This window comes from Balaenoptera ricei, chromosome 11 (assembly GCF_028023285.1).
Source record: "Balaenoptera ricei isolate mBalRic1 chromosome 11, mBalRic1.hap2, whole genome shotgun sequence".
Taxonomy (NCBI): domain Eukaryota; kingdom Metazoa; phylum Chordata; class Mammalia; order Artiodactyla; family Balaenopteridae; genus Balaenoptera; species Balaenoptera ricei.
The window spans coordinates 64,763,128-64,781,163 of record NC_082649.1 but is presented as its reverse complement, the minus strand read 5'-3'; the positions used below and the strand labels follow the sequence as shown (position 1 = coordinate 64,781,163).

Sequence of the window (18,036 nt, the reverse complement as noted above, 5' to 3'; positions counted from 1 at the left end):
CACATCACGCAGCAACTGAGAGAGATAAAACTAAGGGTAATACACAAAATGCTTACGTCAGGTGTCCATGAACAACCTCTCTGGAACGCTGCCCTAAAAGGGTGATTTAATGTTTGGAACACACATTCTAAAGCTCCTTGGTAAGATGGAAAACTCCATGGTATGATGGAAAGTTCTGTGGTGTTCCAGCTGAGATTATGGACGAAAAGCATCTAATGAAGCAAATAAACTCTCAGAGTGGACTTGAAGGATACTGAAGGGTGAGGACAAATGGCAAGCAATAAAGGTTGCTGAAAAGTGTTTATGGTCAAGAAGGGAAAAAAGTCATTTACTGCATTCCAAAAGTTTGTGGTCTGTAGTAACTAGGAGCAATCTTCGAATGGAGACATTGTGACCACAGAATTTATTTGATCACATAAAGACCACTCTGGGCCATGGTGTTGGTCATGTGGGGCTCAGTAGAATGTGAACTATTTGTAACATGCAGGTGAGATGGTGAAAACACCACTTTAACTCTTGTTTACTTTTGTTTCTGTTCTTCTTGGAAGGCAAGAGCCAATAATTCAGAAAACATTAATTACGGAAGTGTGGGAAATCAAGACAACAGGAAAAATGATTTTCCATGCATACCCAAGAAAATCAGATTTTCCTTTTTCTTTTTCCCTTATCCTTCAGAACTCTCAATATTGTGTTAGTACTTTGACTCAAAATACCAAAAGGGGAGACTTCCATGGTGTCCAGTGGGTAGGACTCCACGATCCCAATGGAGGGGGCCCAGGTTCGATCCCTGGTGGGGAACTAGATCCTGCATGCATGCTGAAACTAAGAGTTCGCATGCCACAACTAAGAGTCTGCATGCAGCAACTAAGAAGTCTGCACGCCGCAATTAAAAGATCCCTCATGCCGCAACTAAGACCCAGCACGGCCAAAATAAATAAATAAATATTTAAAAACAACAATAACAACAAAAACAAAAGGGAAAAAAGCCACATCAACAAGAGCTTCCTTTATTGTTTATCTTGGCTGGTTCTATTAATGAATTTTACTAATTATAAAATGCATTAAAGTAATAGAAGGAATTATTTCCTTTAAGCAACATACTTTCTAGGTTTAAATTGTCAGAGGAGAATGACTTGAGTGGCTTAATATCTGTTTTCTGTGTTGATGTTTCTTCAAATCAGTTTGCCAAAAAAGGATCTGAGAATTGTGAGCAAAAACATGATTTCAATAAGCAATGCTATTTCTTCTGTGTGCTAGGAGATAGAGAGTGTGGAAATAACTTTCTCCGCAGGTTTTGGCACTTTGGAGACTGGCTGGAATCTACAGTAGGAAAGCTGTAGAGAGATGCTCGGGTCTACCCTGAGGGCAGGTCTTGGATGGGGTATGATTAGGTCTCACGCCTTGGTTCAATCCCAGACTTCCTGTTACGTGATGAGAGGTTAGAACTCTTAGGAATGAGTAAGGCCGCCAAGGATATCCAATTTACAGCTCTAAATATGCCTTCGATTTTACTGCTATTTCACGATCCCTTTCTTGCATAGCTGAAGTTCACTTCCTCCACAAAGCCTTCACCAAAAACCCAGCCCACATCGATCAGGTGTGCTTTGAACGCCCATCTCAGCAGTTGCTGTTGGTTCTATGAATTCTGAAATTGGATTTTCATCTGAGTTGTATGGTTCCCCACATTGTATAGGCAAGTCTCACCAACTAGCTCTACTGGCAAAATCCATGGGCCAGACATTTTTCATTATTCTCAGTAGCAACTAGCAAGATGCGATATACTTGGTATGTTTTCAAAACGTGATGCTTAAATAAGAGATGATGAAATGAAGGGACATTCATTTTTACAAAGAGGCAAAACAGATCATGGAATATATAGTCAGCTCTTCCAGGCTAGTATTTTGATCTTAAACCTGCCAAGTACATTATCCTGATTACATTTTAATGGCTACTTACCTATTTTTGCATCCAGAGAGCCCTCAGAGTCAGCTTTGGCCAAGATGACAACAGGGACTTCCTGCTGGGTGAGCATGCTCACAGCCGTCACGGGCGTGAGGCAATCTGAAAATGAGAGCAAACAACTGTGGACGCCAGTATGCTGGGACTCTAACACCATCTGAATCTCAGAGGAGACAAGTGAGAAAAATAAGCTTTAGAATTTCTGTGTTTTTGTGCTAATTATTACAGAATTTGTTCTTTGAAGGTATTAACAGATAATTCACACTACTGGAGAATCAAAATTAAACAAAAAAATGAAAATATTCATTTGCGCTCCTAACCAAAGACATGAAAATGGCATTTTTACTTTCCAGATGGTGGAGTAAAGATGTTCCCACCACCCCCTTTTCCTTTTGAAAAGTACCTCAAGTATACAGAAGAATGAGAAACACAACAATCTATCTATGGTGAAACTAAAAGATATCTGAAATTTTAAACTATAACACTTGAAGACGGAAGTGTATAGGAAAGGAGAAAATGACTGAGCAGAGAGGAGATTTCCACACATACAAGGACAAAACAGTTCCTTCCCATGTACCATTTCTAAGGAGATACCAGAGGTTGTGGTCCAGCAAAAGGAAGGGGTAAATCAAGAAAGAGACAGACATGGGATCTAGGAAACAGAGGATCCAACAAAGAAAAGAGGGTAGGGACATTTGCAGAGCAGAGACAGAGAGAAGTCCCAGGAGGACAGATATGCAGAAGCCTGGAGGATGACCAGGTCAGAGAGCCCCAGGAAGCATCTTCAGGAAAAAAAAGGGGATGGATAGATTATCTGACAGGCTGGAATATGCAGAAAACTTGAGAGGAGTTTTAAACAGCTTCTGGGAGGATGTGGGAAGACAGTCAGAAATTCAAAGAACACAAAGCAAATTAAAAAAATGAGGACACCATGAACTTCAGGAAAAATAGAAAGTTATATAAAAAGGAAAATGTAATCGTAGTATATTTGGCTCAGGTGACCAATATTTATGTGGTCATAATAAAACACTTAATTTGGAATTATCCAAACAGTGTGTCATCTTAAATGAAGCTTATTACAACTACTGCAGCAGTGAGATAAACCATACATACATGAATCTTCACTGAATATATGTAGGACTGGAAGCATGAAGACCCCAATAAAGTCCCAAAGGAAGAAGGGATGAGAGGTGTAAACAATTAGTGAGTTCATTTGAGCTTTTGCAACATAAGCAATTAACTACAGTTATAATTTATGAACTATTACTATTTACACCCGCTATGTTTTAAGACTTTATATAGATTTATCTAAAATATGTTCTACAAACCCCAAAGTTAAAATAAGCCTAGGGGGACTTCTCTGGTGGTCCAGTGGTTAAGACTTCGCCTTCCAATGCAAGGGGTGTGGGTTCAATCCCTGGATGGGGAGCTAAGATCCCACATGCCTCGCAGCCAAAAAACCAAAACATAAAACAGAAGCAATATTGTAACAAATTCAATAAAGACTTTAAAAATGGTCCACATCAGAAAAACCTTAAAGAAAAAAAAGCCTAGGAATTAGGATTTATTTTTCAGAGAGGTAAAGATAGGCTCTGTAAACATCTAAGCCAGCTCCGATCTTCCTTCACCTTGGGTGTCAGGAAGCACAGGACAGGGTATGGTGGGGACAGAGTGAAAATGCAACGCAAATGGGTCTCCAGGGATGAGGTTCAGCCAGCACCCTGGTACCATGACTGGGAGGCACCTGCTGCCAGAGCTGCTGAAGTGCTGACACCCTCAAAGTGGACACCCAGATTTCTGATTCCATACGGTCCCTTCTCAAAGAAGAGGTATACATTTGCAAATTCTGCAATTATGGTATGTTATTAGGAGGATGGACAGTGAGGCGTGGTGGAGTGAGAATAAAAGTCACTAGGTAATGTCAGGAACTGGTGAATGGAGAGACAGCAGTGTAGGCATATTATACAGACATGTGGCGGTCTATACCAGAGAAACAGCGGTGGCACAGACTGCCAGTTGACCCCATATCAGTCTCTCCTTCTGATTCAGCAACAGAATGTTTAGTTGGACACATGGCTGCGTAGCTAATGGCAGCCCTGCTCAGCCTCCCTTGCACTGGGTATGGCCATGGGGTAAGTGTAGAAGCAACTTGCAGGCCACACTGTCAAAGGGAAGGAACTGCCCTTCTTCCCCCACCACCTTCTTACTGCGACACAGATGAAGTGTAGAACAACCTAGAACACACAGATAAGGGCAACGTCCTAGAGGGGCAGAGCAGGAAGACAGAAAGAGCCTCAGCCCCAACCACCCCACAAAGCAGAATTGTTACACCCACTCTGCATGTCACGTGGGCAAGAAATAAACTTCTGTCCTTTTAGTCCTGTTTTTCTAGGACTCTGTCACAGCCATCGAACTTATATCCTAAGTAACAAATTCCCCCCAAATTAAAAGTGGTTGGGTAAGGAGGCTACTGTCATTGTTGTTGTTAGTACCCTCTGAAATTTCACATAATATACATATATCACCTAGATTTTTAAAAACACAAATTAATTTTTATAAAGAGAGATGGAAATTAAAGTAATCTTGAAGTATTATTATTTTTCACCTGATAAGAAAAACTTTTAGAAGGGTACCATCACTGGTTGTGAAGTTGCACTGAAATTCATATATCATTGGATACAGCACTCTAAACTGATATAGCCCTTTCAGAAACCAATAAAAGCAACTTGTAAACAGAACTAGAAAAGGGCTCATAACCTTTGACCAAAAAATCACACTCTTGGGGATGTTTCCTAAGGAAGTAATTCTATAGAGGCAAAGAGCTGTCTCCATAATAGCCCAAACATGAAAAAGGCCAAATGTTCAACATGATAGGGAAGATTTAGGATATTATGGTACACTGAGTAGACAGAATATTATGTATGGATTAAAAAACAATTGGGAAGCCTGCCTAAAAACAAAGAAATATTTTCTGATATCATATTAAGTAAAAACCAAAAAATAAAGACAGAAGCAGTCTGATTTTTAAGATAAGTGTGTGCAGGAACACGAATTTAAAAGATTTATGACACATACAAAAGAACGAAGTTGAACTCCTACCTTTGCTATATATAAAAATTATACTTAATTTAAAAATGGATTAAAGTCCTAAATATAAGATCTAAAACCATAAAACTCTTAGAAGAAACATAGGTATAAATCTTCGTGATCTTTGATTAGGCAATGCTTTCTTAGATATGACACCAAAAGCAAAAACAAAAGAAAAAGTAGATAAATTGGACTTTACCAAAATTTAAAAATTCTGTGCTTCAAAGGACATCATCAAGGAAGTGAAAAGAAAACCCACAGAACTGGAGAACATTTTTGTAAATCATATATCTGATAAGAAACTTGTATCTAGCATAAAAAACTATTAAAATTTAATAATAAAGACTAAATTAAAAAATGGGCAGATGATCTGAACAGATATTTCTCCAAAGAAGATATATAAATGGCCAATAAGCACGTGCAAAGATGCTCAATACCATTAGCCATCAGGTAAATGCAAATCAAAACCACAATGAGATAATGCTTCACACTCACCAGCATGACCATAATAAAAAAGACAGACAATAACAAGTGTAGGCAAAGATGTGGAGAAATTGGAACCCCCATGTACTGCTGCTGGGAATGTAAAATAGAGCAGCTGTTTTAAAAAACAGACTTATTGTTCCTCAACCAGTTAAAAATAGAGTTACCATAAGACCCAACAATTCTACTCCTAGATATTGGGTTGGCCAAAAAAATTCATTCGGGTTTTTCCATTTGATCGTATAGAAAAACCAAATGAACTTTTTGGCCAAGCCAATATATACACAAGGAAATAAAAACATATATCCACATAAAAATCTAAACGAATGTTCATAGCAGCTAGCTGGAAAGTGGAAAGAAACAAAATGTCCATCAACTGATGAATGGATAAATAAAATCTGGTATATACAATGGAATATTATTCTGAAATAAAAAGGAATGAAGTACTGACTACAACATGGATGAACCTTGAAAACACTATACTAAATGAAAGAAGCCAGTCACAAAAGAACAAATATCATATAAGTCCATTTATATGAAATGTCCAGAACAGGCAAGTTTATGGAGAAAGAAAGTAGATTAGTGGCTGCCTGGGGCTGGGGAAATAGGAGGAATGGGGGTGACTGCTAGAGGGTATGGGATTTCTTTGGGGGATGATAAAAATGTCCTAAAATTGACAGTGGTGATGGTTGTAAAACTCTGTAGATATACTAAAAACCACTGAATTGCACATTTTAAATGGGTGAATTTTATGATATGTGAATTATATCTCAATAAAGTCATTACAAGAAAAATATGAAAAAAAAGTAGAGTACTTGCATTAAAGGGTTGAATTTTTCTCCATTTTCCCACATAAAAGGTCTATTATGACAGTTTTTCAATTAGAAAAAAGTTCTTGGCCAGGCCTAGCATTCTCTACATTTCTCATTAGTCATGTGCTGGTGACATGAAGCAGGAAGCCAAGGAGAAATCCCAAGTAACTGAAGCAGTTCATACAGGGGTTAAGTCACAGCTAAATGCTTTAGAAGATACAAAGGATTACTAACTTAATAGTTAGAAATTACAAAGGAAACATTCCAGTCAAGAAGCTGCCCTCTGCTCTCAGGGCCCCCACTGCAAAAAAGGCAGGTCTTTCACGCCCCATGGAAAAACAGACCAAAGTCTCTGTTCATAACTCAGCAAAGCAGTGCTGCTTGCAACTAGGTCGCAGGGATGCTCTGTGGAAACAGGGTCCTCTGGTCAAGTAAGCGTGAGGAGAGCTGCATGACGTCCCCTCGTAGACAGTCGCAGTGCACGTTCGCACAGCGAAGGCACTAAAAAGTCCAGAAGCAAAGAAACCTATTTATTTTTGCTTTATTCCAGGTTACCTGAGCACGGAAGCTTTCCTCCACACAGCATCTATTAACATGCGCTGAAAGGATGCTAGTAGGAGCAGTTTGATCCGAGAATAAACTATTATCCACAGGATTCTGTTCCTTACCCTTTGTCCCACCCCCATGCTGAATCAATGGAGCCGGGGCAAGACCATAGGGAGCAATAAATTATTCAGTGTTCTGGGGCTTCTCTCTAATGTGTCAATAACAACAGGGTTTCTAAGTCACCCATTAGGGAGACCTCATTTACCCTTTTGGCAAAAAATACATTGTGTAGACCACTGGTGACTCAGAGCTGAAATGCATGGTTCCAAAGCCCCAGGGTTTGCATATTTTAATATTAGGAATGTAAGAAAAGACTCCAGGGAATGCCAGAACAGCTTCTAAAACTCTGATGATATTTCCCTATTGATGCTTTTTATGGTTTCTAGTTCCTATCAAGTCACAGCTTACATAACATAACTTAAATCAGAGGCGGTCAGCTGAGAAAAGGAGGCAATGCCAATGATTATGGAAATACACTCAATTTCAAGAACCGTATAGAGAAGGACCTTAATTTTTGCTCTCTTAAAGGAATCTGTGCCAATTATAGGATGCTGAGCAAAAACAGTACATTTAGTCAATAACATCAGCAACCCAGTCGGCCAGGCCAGAAATCAGGGAGTTGTCCCAGGAGCCTTCCAAATACTTCTCAGAGCTGTTCTCGCCCCTCCATTTTGATGGCCACTGTTCTAGGGTCTTCACCATCTCTCACCCTAACTAATGGGGTAAGCCAGCTCTCCTGCCTCTACTCTGCGACTCAAGCATCACCCTGTCCACATGTGTCATCCTCCTCCTCAGACCCCTCAGGGCTCCTTCTGTTCCCACCAAGCACTCCATCCCACCTTGCCTGATAGCCCCATCACCTGCGCTGCAGAGAAAACTCAACTTACAAAGGTAAAATGACCATCCTTAAGTCATAGGATGGATCTGGGATCAGAACCTTGATCATCTTGTGCCAACTCAGGAGCCAATATGCAGAAATCAACTTAGCAACTGCAGGAACTCATGTTTGAGAATTTAAACTTGTGCAAGTGACATATTCAGTCACAACTGTGTGTTGCCATGACTTGCAGCAGTCACTGCTTTAACATTAGTTATCCTCAAAACTGGACATTTGAGGGAAAACCAAGCTGCTTGCCTGATTTGAGCCAGATGGCAATGGTAAATGACACTAGTGATAAGATGTTCAGGTTTAAAATGTGACCTCAAAGGCCAAAGGAGGCATAAATCCATATTCATATGGTAATTTTAATTCATTGGGAAAACTGCATTACACTCAAGCACTGTACTGGCCATAAATGACTGATTCCACATATCAACATCCAGAGACTTGACATGCAAATTAATCTAGAGACTTTGAATAAATTGACATCTGCAAAAAGAATATTTTTTAAAAATGTTTCCATTCTGAAAATTAGAATCAGAAAATTTAGAGACAAGTTTAGTGTTCCGTTTGGAATTATTTCAGAGATTACTAAAAAGAGGGGAGAACAAAGCGAACGAGCCATTCAGCGCCAAAAGGAAATAACCAGGCCAAGTCAGATCTGCTGATATCCAAATCATCATGAAAACACTGCTCTCTGCATATGCTAAAATCATTTCTTAATTTCTTATGTATGAAAATGTTTTTGATTTATATAGTGTCTTTCATGTCAGGAACTCCATCTTTTGTAACTTATTAGCTGGTTAATCCTCTACTGCTATTACTTCACTTTAATTTGTGTCCCCAAATTAACCATGGGAAAAAAATCTAAGGCCAGATGTTTATATTTTTCAGTTTTTCAATTTTAGATATTATTTAACCAACATAGCCCTCAAGGAATCTCAAAATGCTCATGAAAGTAAAAACAACGAGTTTTCCCTTTAAACTAAACAGTTGAAAACAATCCAATCTTTCTTTTGAATACATGGAAAAGAAAACTGAGAGAGATAGCTACTGGACTTTATAAGCACACACTGAAATCTTAAAAGAGTCTTTTCTCCATTTCAATATACAACAACAAAAGAGATGAAACCAAGTGATATCTGTCCTGTGCCAGTGAATTACATATGCACCTAGGTCTCCTCTGCTATGGCGCCGCCTCCGCCCCCCGAAGACAGGACTGTGGACGGCCATCTATGCATCCCCGAGTGCTCAGTATGTAGCAGGCTCTCAATAAGTATTAACTGATCTGAATATTAACGTTGTTAAGTAAACAATTAGAAGTCTTAAGCAGAGATAAGCTGGGATGACATTGTTTATCTTTCTAACGTGATCAGGAAATCTTTCATTCTGACTATTTTAAGAATAGCAATTAAAAAAAAACTTTATGCCACCATTCAAAAAATTTTATTAATCAAATAATTTAAATAGACCTCCAATAATTCAGACTGTGTGCTTTGGGTTGAAGTTTATAGTCTATGAAAAGTGAAGTAGGCTGAGATTTTTACAGAAATTTTACATTTCTCTGGAGACCTACTTCTAAATGACAGGGGAGTTCCTTTCGCCTGCCCAGGATCCATATCCCCTTCCCCTGGTAAGAGCCTCTGAGTTTTGGAAAGCTACCCCTTCCTCACTGATGACAGTCTTGTTGGTCTATCAAGGAAGGTGCGTGGCCTTCCCCTGGCCAACAAAAAGGCCAGGGTCCCCAGTTATACCAAGCAAACACCTTTCTCTGCAACAGGAATCTCAAACCAAGTGCCCCAAGCACTGAGGGCAAGGTGAGAGCAGATTCACTCAGTCGGTGGTACTCAAGACACTATTAGTTCCTGCTGCCCAAACCCCCATGGCTGTCTGGTCCAAGTCCTCTTCCAGACTGGTTCTTCCCCACAGCTTTCCAGTATGTTCCCCTTCTCCCCTGGGTTAGCCAGAGATGGATTCTGTTGCTTGCAACCCTGGAATACTGACTAATGCGTAGGCACTTCCCAGTCCTCACTGACCAACACCTGCTATGCCAATTCTAGGTCAGCTTGATCCACTCATTTAAGACCTGTATTGAGCAGGACTCTGCTTGTCTGCTCAGATCACTGTGTGAATTCTTAAAGATACTAAAATTAAGTTACTGAAAATGTTTCCTCTAATTGTCATTGGCTTCCTTCCTGTCCCTGTCAGTATAGTTTTATTTGATGATAAAATTATAAATTAAGTACCAGATTCTATTCCTATCAGAAAAGAGCTTTAAATCTAGATTATATTTAAAGGGAAAGAGTTGAGATTTCAAACAAAAACTTAAGAAGCGGACAAACTAGTAACTCAAAGTAACTTAACATTTTCAAAGTTCTTTTTGATCCTCATGTTTTAAAATCAAAACATGAAAAGTTAGGCCAAGGAGAATAACAGATCACACAAGATGACATATGTGAAAGGACCGTGAACTCTGTGAAACATAAGGCATAATGCCCCCGTCTTAACCTTAACTTGCCAACTCACCTTTGCCAGGGATGAGAGCCTTCTGAAAGGCTTCCTTCAGAGAGCTGTGCCCATGTAAGAGTCTGTGGCTGGGAGAGATGGCCACGTGGGAGGTGCCGTAAACGGCCTCGGGGGTGACTGTGTAGGCGCTCAGCTTTTCTCCTGTGACTTGCCCATCAACCTGGCAGGGGGGAAGCAGAGTCATTTCATTTCTCAGTCCTCTCTCTGGGCTGCTGTGCTCCCCAGCCATATCCCTTCCCCCCACCCCTCCCCAATCCCAGACAGTGGTGACAGCTTCTGACCATAGCCACAGGGATGTGGGAACCTGAGGTGGTCCCTGGCAGGGGCAGAAAGGGCAAGAGAGAAGAGGGTCGCAGCTCCTCTTTCAGGAGGCCTCTCCAGTGCCCACAACCAGGCGTACTTGGGGGCCCCAAATCAAAGGGGGTCAAAGCATGCTCAGAAGGATGCCTTCCCCGGTTCTTGGCTCCTTTGTTCACAAATCAATAATAACTGTCAATGTTATTTGTCCTGAGAAAGGAGCTATACTTTCCTCCAGGATTTAAGTTACAAATAAAGGCATCAACATTTCTAACCAGAAAAAGACACTGAGGCTAATTCCATTTTGAATAGGAAAGAAAGGACAGCCTGAGCTGAGCTCAAGAATGAGTGCTCCAGGGCTGGTTAAATGCCTTTCAAGGAAGAGTCAAACATTAGGCACCAACTGAATGCCAACTATGTGACAGACACAGAGGACACAGAGAGGCCAGATCCTCCTTCCTTCACACATTCAAATGTGCCCACAAAGTGCCAATGATGTGCGAAGCGCTTGGGGCCCAGAACTAAAAGTCCACACTATGGACTGAGTGCCAATTAGGTGTCACCTATGGAGCCAGTCGTGGGGCCTCAGAGGCACAGTCACATGGCCCTGTACCTGCAGGACTGAGAGTGTTCCCTCTGGAGATGTCTCATTTTCAGGTGGGTCCAGGAATGGAGATGGAAACACTTTCATGATAAAATATTGGGCAATGGAGAGAATACAGAAGACATTCCACATACAGTAGCCAGGTGGCTCAGAGACCCGCATCCCTCACCCTGGTGGAGAAGCAAAGGTCTTCTATGTGATCACATCTTGAAATGAAAATTTTGGATGTAATGAGTTAAATAAAATATGTTATTAAAATTAATTTCACCTGTTTCTTTGCACTTTAAAAAATGTGGCTACTAGAAAATTTGAAATTACATATGTGACTCTTAGTATCTTTCTACTGGATAGCACTGCTGCAGAGTCTCAAGTTGCTGGTCTCTTCAAAGAGTTCTAAAAATGCAGAAGGGGGTTTCTGAGCATTAATTGCTGGAGATGCTCTTGCTCGATCACCTTTAACGTGAAGTCCAAATGGCAGCCCACACAGTCCCCGATCCAGTGGGCCTGCATGCCTTTTATTCCGTACCATTCTGGAAGGTCTGCCAGCGCGTCCTGCATGGGCTGTAGGAATGAAAGGAGAATGGAGAGGTAGAAGCACACAGCTTACTTAAGACAAAGCAAGTGATCTGGGGCTCGCTAAGGTGGGAGAACTGGGGACACTGAAGGAGGTTCAGGATTTAGCCCTTTTCTCCTTCACTTGTCAATCAGAGGGGCCCAGCAAAGGTCACACAGATGCACTCATCATGACTCAATTTAGTGAGATGGGTTTCACTCATTTCCCTATTTTCAGTGGGCCAAGGTTTCAGAGAGAGAAGAAAATTAACAAGGAGAAACCATGATTAACATCTTTGATGGATGTGGTTAGTGCATTCTCCTCCATAGTCTGAGACCTAAACAAAAGAAGTTCAAGTTTATGAATTTTTAAACCCTAACATAAGTCATTCACAGGTATGGCTATTCTACCACTCAACTGTATCATATATAGAACATTATAAGTTTATTTAAAAAATAAAAATTAGCATAAGGGAAGCCATCACATTGATTTGTGTAACATTTACTATTAAAAGCACACATTTATTCTCATCGTTATCTAATTTTAATCCTAAAATCTTACAAAAGGGAGGCTTTTCAATAAACTATTCTCTATGGTCTGAAGCTCATGCCATCCCTTTGTTTGAAGATGAGGTACATTCTTTCAACAAATAAGTTTAAAAGTAAATCATATATTTATAATGAGTCCAATTTTAAATTCCTAATTGCATTATGACTAATACAGGCAACATAACGATGCTTTATTTGTGTAGTGTTTTGTAATTCATAAAGTGCTTTTACACACCTTTCTTCTCACACCCTCTGGGTAAGGTAGCTCACTTTCAGATTAATGAGCCCACACTGTGAAAGGGTATAGCTTTCTCATGCAAGTCTGCAGGAAAGGACAAGTCAGGACTAAAACCCAGACCTTACTAACCGCATTCTTTTGCCTACAGTGCAGAGACTTACTCTATCGTGTGATAAACAACACAGAGCATTTTCTATACTTGTCATCTATCTATCCATCCATTCTCATTTATTCGGGAGAGCCTGCAAGCTTCAAGATCCAGAAATTTCTTCTGAGGCAGAAATTGTGGATTATGGACACCATCAAGTTGACCAGCAATGTGTTCATTCATTTGTTTATCCCCAGGAATGTATTAATTCCCCAACCCTAAACACAAGGACCTCATCTAGGCATTGGAGACTTGGGCATACACAAAGCAGGATGTGCCAGAGTCCCTAAAATGAAGTTTAAATAATGCACACATGGAGCCTGCTGCTATTAGTTGGGTAACTGATCAAAATGCAATGCCAAATGCTATTAGCATCAAAGAAGATGGGACACGGGTTGTGGAAATGAATCAAGGGAAAAGAAAAATAGTGGGAGGGTAGGGAAGAAAAGTAACAGAGTGAAAAGTAGGGAGAGATATAAAAGATTTGGGGGGGTGGACCACAGAGGAGAAGGAAAGTCATAGGAAGTGGGTGGGTGAGGAAAGAAAAGCTCCAAAAAGAAAAGAAAGGAAGGGAAAAGAAGCAACTAAAGAGTGCCTGCCCAGCCCACAGTAGGGTGCAATGACCAATCAATAACAGGGTGAGCCTTCCTGCCATGGGGCTGTCAACCTTGAGAGAAAAGCAAAGGAAAGAGGGAACGGAGTTACACTAATATTAAAATAGAAACCAGACGTGTGTGCAAAATAGGAAAAGGAGAGCACTGGAAAGCCTCAGTGAAGAGCTCAAGCTGTCCTTTTAACGCAACGTCACACTAAGGCTCAGTAAAGGCAGGTCCCCTTCCTTTTTGCTACCAATAGGAACCTAGCTGTGTTACACTTGGCATAATCCTCGTGCAGAGACCCAACTACCCAGCTCATGTTTATAGGTCATCTTCAACAAAATGATTCTAGGGTTCTCCCATTTCCGGACCATTAATCATGAAAGATAAAAATGTTTTTTATGAGGAAATGTCATCAATTAGAAACCGTGGGTATTTTATAGTCTACCTGGTCATTTGGAAAGGAGATCCACAAAAACCAAATAGCTGATGACAAAGATTCAGAAACATTTTAGGTAAGTTTTGAAACTTGATAATTCAGCATGACCTATACTTAAGCCAATTCATGATGTTGATGAAACCGTATTGCCCAATCTCCCAGGGCAGGATCAAGGAAAACCAGAGTTGCTAGTTTTAAGTAAAATAAGCAGATCAACATGTGTCAATGCCATACATATATTCCAACATCTGTGCTTGTGAGATGGCTTTCCATAGGATATACAAAATGCTTTATGGGTCAAGTAAAGTTACCCAAAAGGACCATTATGTTTCAGTATTTGCCTGAGTGAAAACTGACTTTTGAGAAGGTGGTAAAAGTCCTGCTTCAGGTTCCTGACTGTTCATTACTTCAATTAAAGTGGCTTTCTTTTGATACAAACTATTATGTATAAAATAAATAAGCTACAAGGATATATTGCACTGTCCAAGGAATATAGCCAATATCTTAAAATAACTATGAATGGAGTATAATCTATAAAAATGTTCAATCACTACCTTATACACCTGAAACTAACATAATATTGTAAATCAACTATACATCAAAAAAAAAAAAAGTCAGAGCAACGAGATTGGTTCAAGATGGCGGAGTAGAAGGAGGTGCTCTCACTCTCTCTTGCAAGAACACCAGAACAACAACTAACTGCTGAACAATCATCGATAGGAAGACACTGGAACTCACCAAAAAAAATACCCCACATCCAAAGACAAAGGAGAAGCCACAAAGAGATGGTAGGAGGGGCACAATCACAATAAAATCAAATTCCATAACTGCTGGGTGGGTGACTCACAAATGGAGAACAGTTATACCACAGAAGTCCACCCACTGGAATGAAGGTTCCGAGCCCCACGTCAGGCTTCCCAATCCGTGGGTCCGGCAACGGGAGGAGAATTCCTAGCGAATCAGACTTTGAAGGCTAGTGAGATTCGATTGCAGGACTTCGACAGGACTGGGGGAAACAGAGACTCCACTCTTGGAGGGCACACACAAAGTAGTGTGCTCACTGGGACCAAGGGGAAGGAGCAGTGACCCCATAGGAGACTGAACCAGACCTACCTGCTAGTGTTGGAGGGTCTCCTGCAGAGGTTGGTGGGGGGTGGCTGTGTCTCACCGTGGAGACAAGGACACTGGCAGCAGAAGTTCTGGGAAGTACTCCTTGGAGTGAGCCCCCCCAGAATCTGCCATTAGCCCCACCAAAGAGACCGGGTAGGCTCCAGTGTTGGGTCGCCTCAGGCCAAACAACCAACAGGGAGGGAACCCAGCCCCACCCATCAGCAGACAAGTGAATTAAAGTTGAACTGAGCTCAGCCCACCAAAGCAACAGCCAGCTCTACCCACCACCAGTCCCTCCCATCAGGAAACTTGCACAAGCCTCTCAGATAGCCTTATCCACCAGAGGGTAGACAGCAGAAGCAAGAAGAACTACAATCCTGCAGCCTGTGGAACAAAAACCGCATTCACAGAAAGATAGACAAGATGAAAAGGCAGAGGTCTATGTACCAGATGAAGGAACAAGATAAAAACCCCAGAAAAACAACTACATGAAGTGGAGATAGGAAACCTTCCAGAAAAAGAATTCAGAATAATGATAGTGAAGATGATCCAGGACCTCGGAAAAAGAATGGAGGCAAAGATGGAGAAGATTCAAGAAATGTTTAACAAAGACCTAGAAGAATTAAAGAACAAACAAGCAGAAATGAACAACACAATAACTGAAATGAAAACTACACTAGAGGGAATCAATAGCAAAATAACTGAGGCAGAAGAACGGATAAGTGACCTGGAAGACAGAATGGTGGAATTCACTGTTGCGGAACAGAATAAAGAAAAAAGAATGAAAAGAAATGAAGACAGCCTAAGAGACCTCTGGGACAACATTAAGCATAACAACATCTGCATTATAGGGGTCCCAAAAGGAGAAGAGAGAGAGAAAGGACCAGAGAAAATATTTGAAGAGATTATAGTCGAAAACTTCCCTAACATGGAAAAGGAAATAGCCACCCAAGTCCAGAAAGGGCAGAGAGTCCCATACAGGATAAACCCAAGGAGAAACACGCCGAGACACATAGTAATCAAATTGGCAAAAATTAAAGACAAAGAAAAATTATTGAAAGCAGCAAGGGAAAAGAGACAAATAACATACAAGGGAACTCCCACAAGGTTAAAAGCTGCTTTCTCAGGGCTTCCCTGGTGGCGCAGTGGTTGAGAGTCTGCCTGCTAATGCAGGGGACACGGGTTTGAGCCCTGGTCTGGGAAGATCCCACATGCCGCGGAGAAACTAGGCCCGTGAGCCACAACTACTTAGCCTGAGCGTCTGGAGCCTGTGCTCCGCAACAAGAGAGGCCACGATAGTGAGAGGCCCGCGCACCGCGATGAAGAGTGGCCCCCGCTTGCTGCAGCTAGAGGAAGCCCTCGCAAAGAAACGAAGACCCAACGCAGCTAAAAAAATAAAAATAAAAACAAATAAATAATAATTAAAGGTGCTAATAATTAAAAAAAAAAAAGCTGCTTTCTCAGCAGAAACTCTACAAGCCAAAAGGGAGTGGCATGATATACTTCAAGTGATGAAAGGGAAGAACCTACAACCAAGATTACTCTACCCAGCAAGGATCTCACTCAGATTTGATGGAGAAATCAAAAGCTTTACAGACAAGCAAAAGCTCAGAGAATTCAGCATCACCAAACCAGCTCTACAACAAATGCTAAAGGAACTTCTCTAAGTGGGAAACACAAGAAAAGAAAAAGACCTATAAAAACAAACCCAAAACAATTAAGAAAATGGTCATAGGAACATACATATCGATAATTGCCTTAAACATGAATGGATTAAATGCTCCAACCAAAAGACTCAGGCTTGCTGAATGGATACAAAAACAAGACCCATATATATGCTGTCTACAAGAGACCCACTTCAGACCAAGGGACACATTCAGACTGAAACTGAGGGGATGGAAAAAGATATTCCATGCAAATGGAAATCAAAATAAAGCTGGAGTAGCAATACTCATATCAGATAAAATAAAGAATGTTACAAGACACAAGGAAGGACACTACATAATGATCAAGGGATCAATCCAAGAAGAAGATATAACAATTATAAACATATATGCATCCAACATAGGAGCACCTCAATACATAAGGCAACTGCTAACAGCTATAAAAGAGGAAATCGACAGTAACACAATAATAGTGGGGGACTTTAACACCTCACTTACACCAATGGACAGATCACCCAAACAGAAAATTAATAAGGAAACACAAGCTTTAATGACACAATAGACCAGATAGATTTAATTGATATTTATAGGACATTCTATCCAAAAACAGCAGATTATACTTTCTTCTCAAGTGTGCAAGGAACATTCTCCAGGATAGATCACATCTTGGGTCACAAATCAAGCCTCAGTAAATTTAAGAAAATTGAAATCATATCAAGCATCATTTCTGACCACAACGCTATGAGATTAGAAATGAATTACAGGGAACAAAATGTAAAAAACAGAAACACATGGAGGCTCAACAGTACGTTACTAAATAACCAAGAGATCACTGAAGAAATTAGAGGAAATCAAAAAATACCTAGAGACAAATGACAATGAAAACACGACGATCCAAAACCTATGGGATGCAGCAAAAGCAGTTCTAAGAGGGAAGTTTATAGCTATATACAAGCCTACCTCAAGAAACAAGAGAAATCTCAAATAATCTAACCTTACACCTAAAGGAACTAGAGAAAGAAGAACAAACAAAACCCAAAGTTAGCAGAAGGAAAGAAATCATAAAGATCAGAGCAGAAATAAATGAAATAGAAACAAAGAAAACAATAGCAAAGATCAATAAAATTAAAAGCTGGTTCTTTGAGAAGATAAACAAAATAGATAAACCATTAGCCAGACTCATCAAGAAAAAGAGGGAGAGGACTCAAATCAATAAAATTAGAAATGAAAAAGGAGAAGTTACAAAAGACACCGCAGAAATAAAAAACATCTTAAGAGACTACTACAAGCAACTCTATGCCAATAAAATGGACAACCTAGAAGAAATGGACAAATTCTTAGAAAGGTATAACCTTCCAAGACTGAACTAGGAAGAAACAGAAAATATGAACAGACCAATCACAAGTAATGAAATTGAAACTGTGATGAAAAGTCTTCCAACAAACAAAAGTCCAGGACCAGATGGCTTCACAGGTGAATTCTATCA

At 40.4% G+C, this 18,036-nt stretch overlaps 1 protein-coding gene across 1 annotated transcript in view; it reads right to left on the bottom strand.

The window, feature by feature from the left end:
* LARS2 (leucyl-tRNA synthetase 2, mitochondrial) overlaps positions 1-18,036 on the bottom strand; it is a 156,052-nt gene that overhangs the window by 47,593 nt on the left and 90,423 nt on the right. The window contains exons 8-10 of the mRNA XM_059939417.1: positions 11,708-11,815; positions 10,354-10,513; positions 1,957-2,061 (exon numbers count right to left, since the gene is read on the bottom strand). Coding sequence (XP_059795400.1) covers positions 1,957-2,061; positions 10,354-10,513; positions 11,708-11,815 — 373 coding nt within the window. The remainder of the gene's footprint in view (positions 1-1,956; positions 2,062-10,353; positions 10,514-11,707; positions 11,816-18,036) is intronic.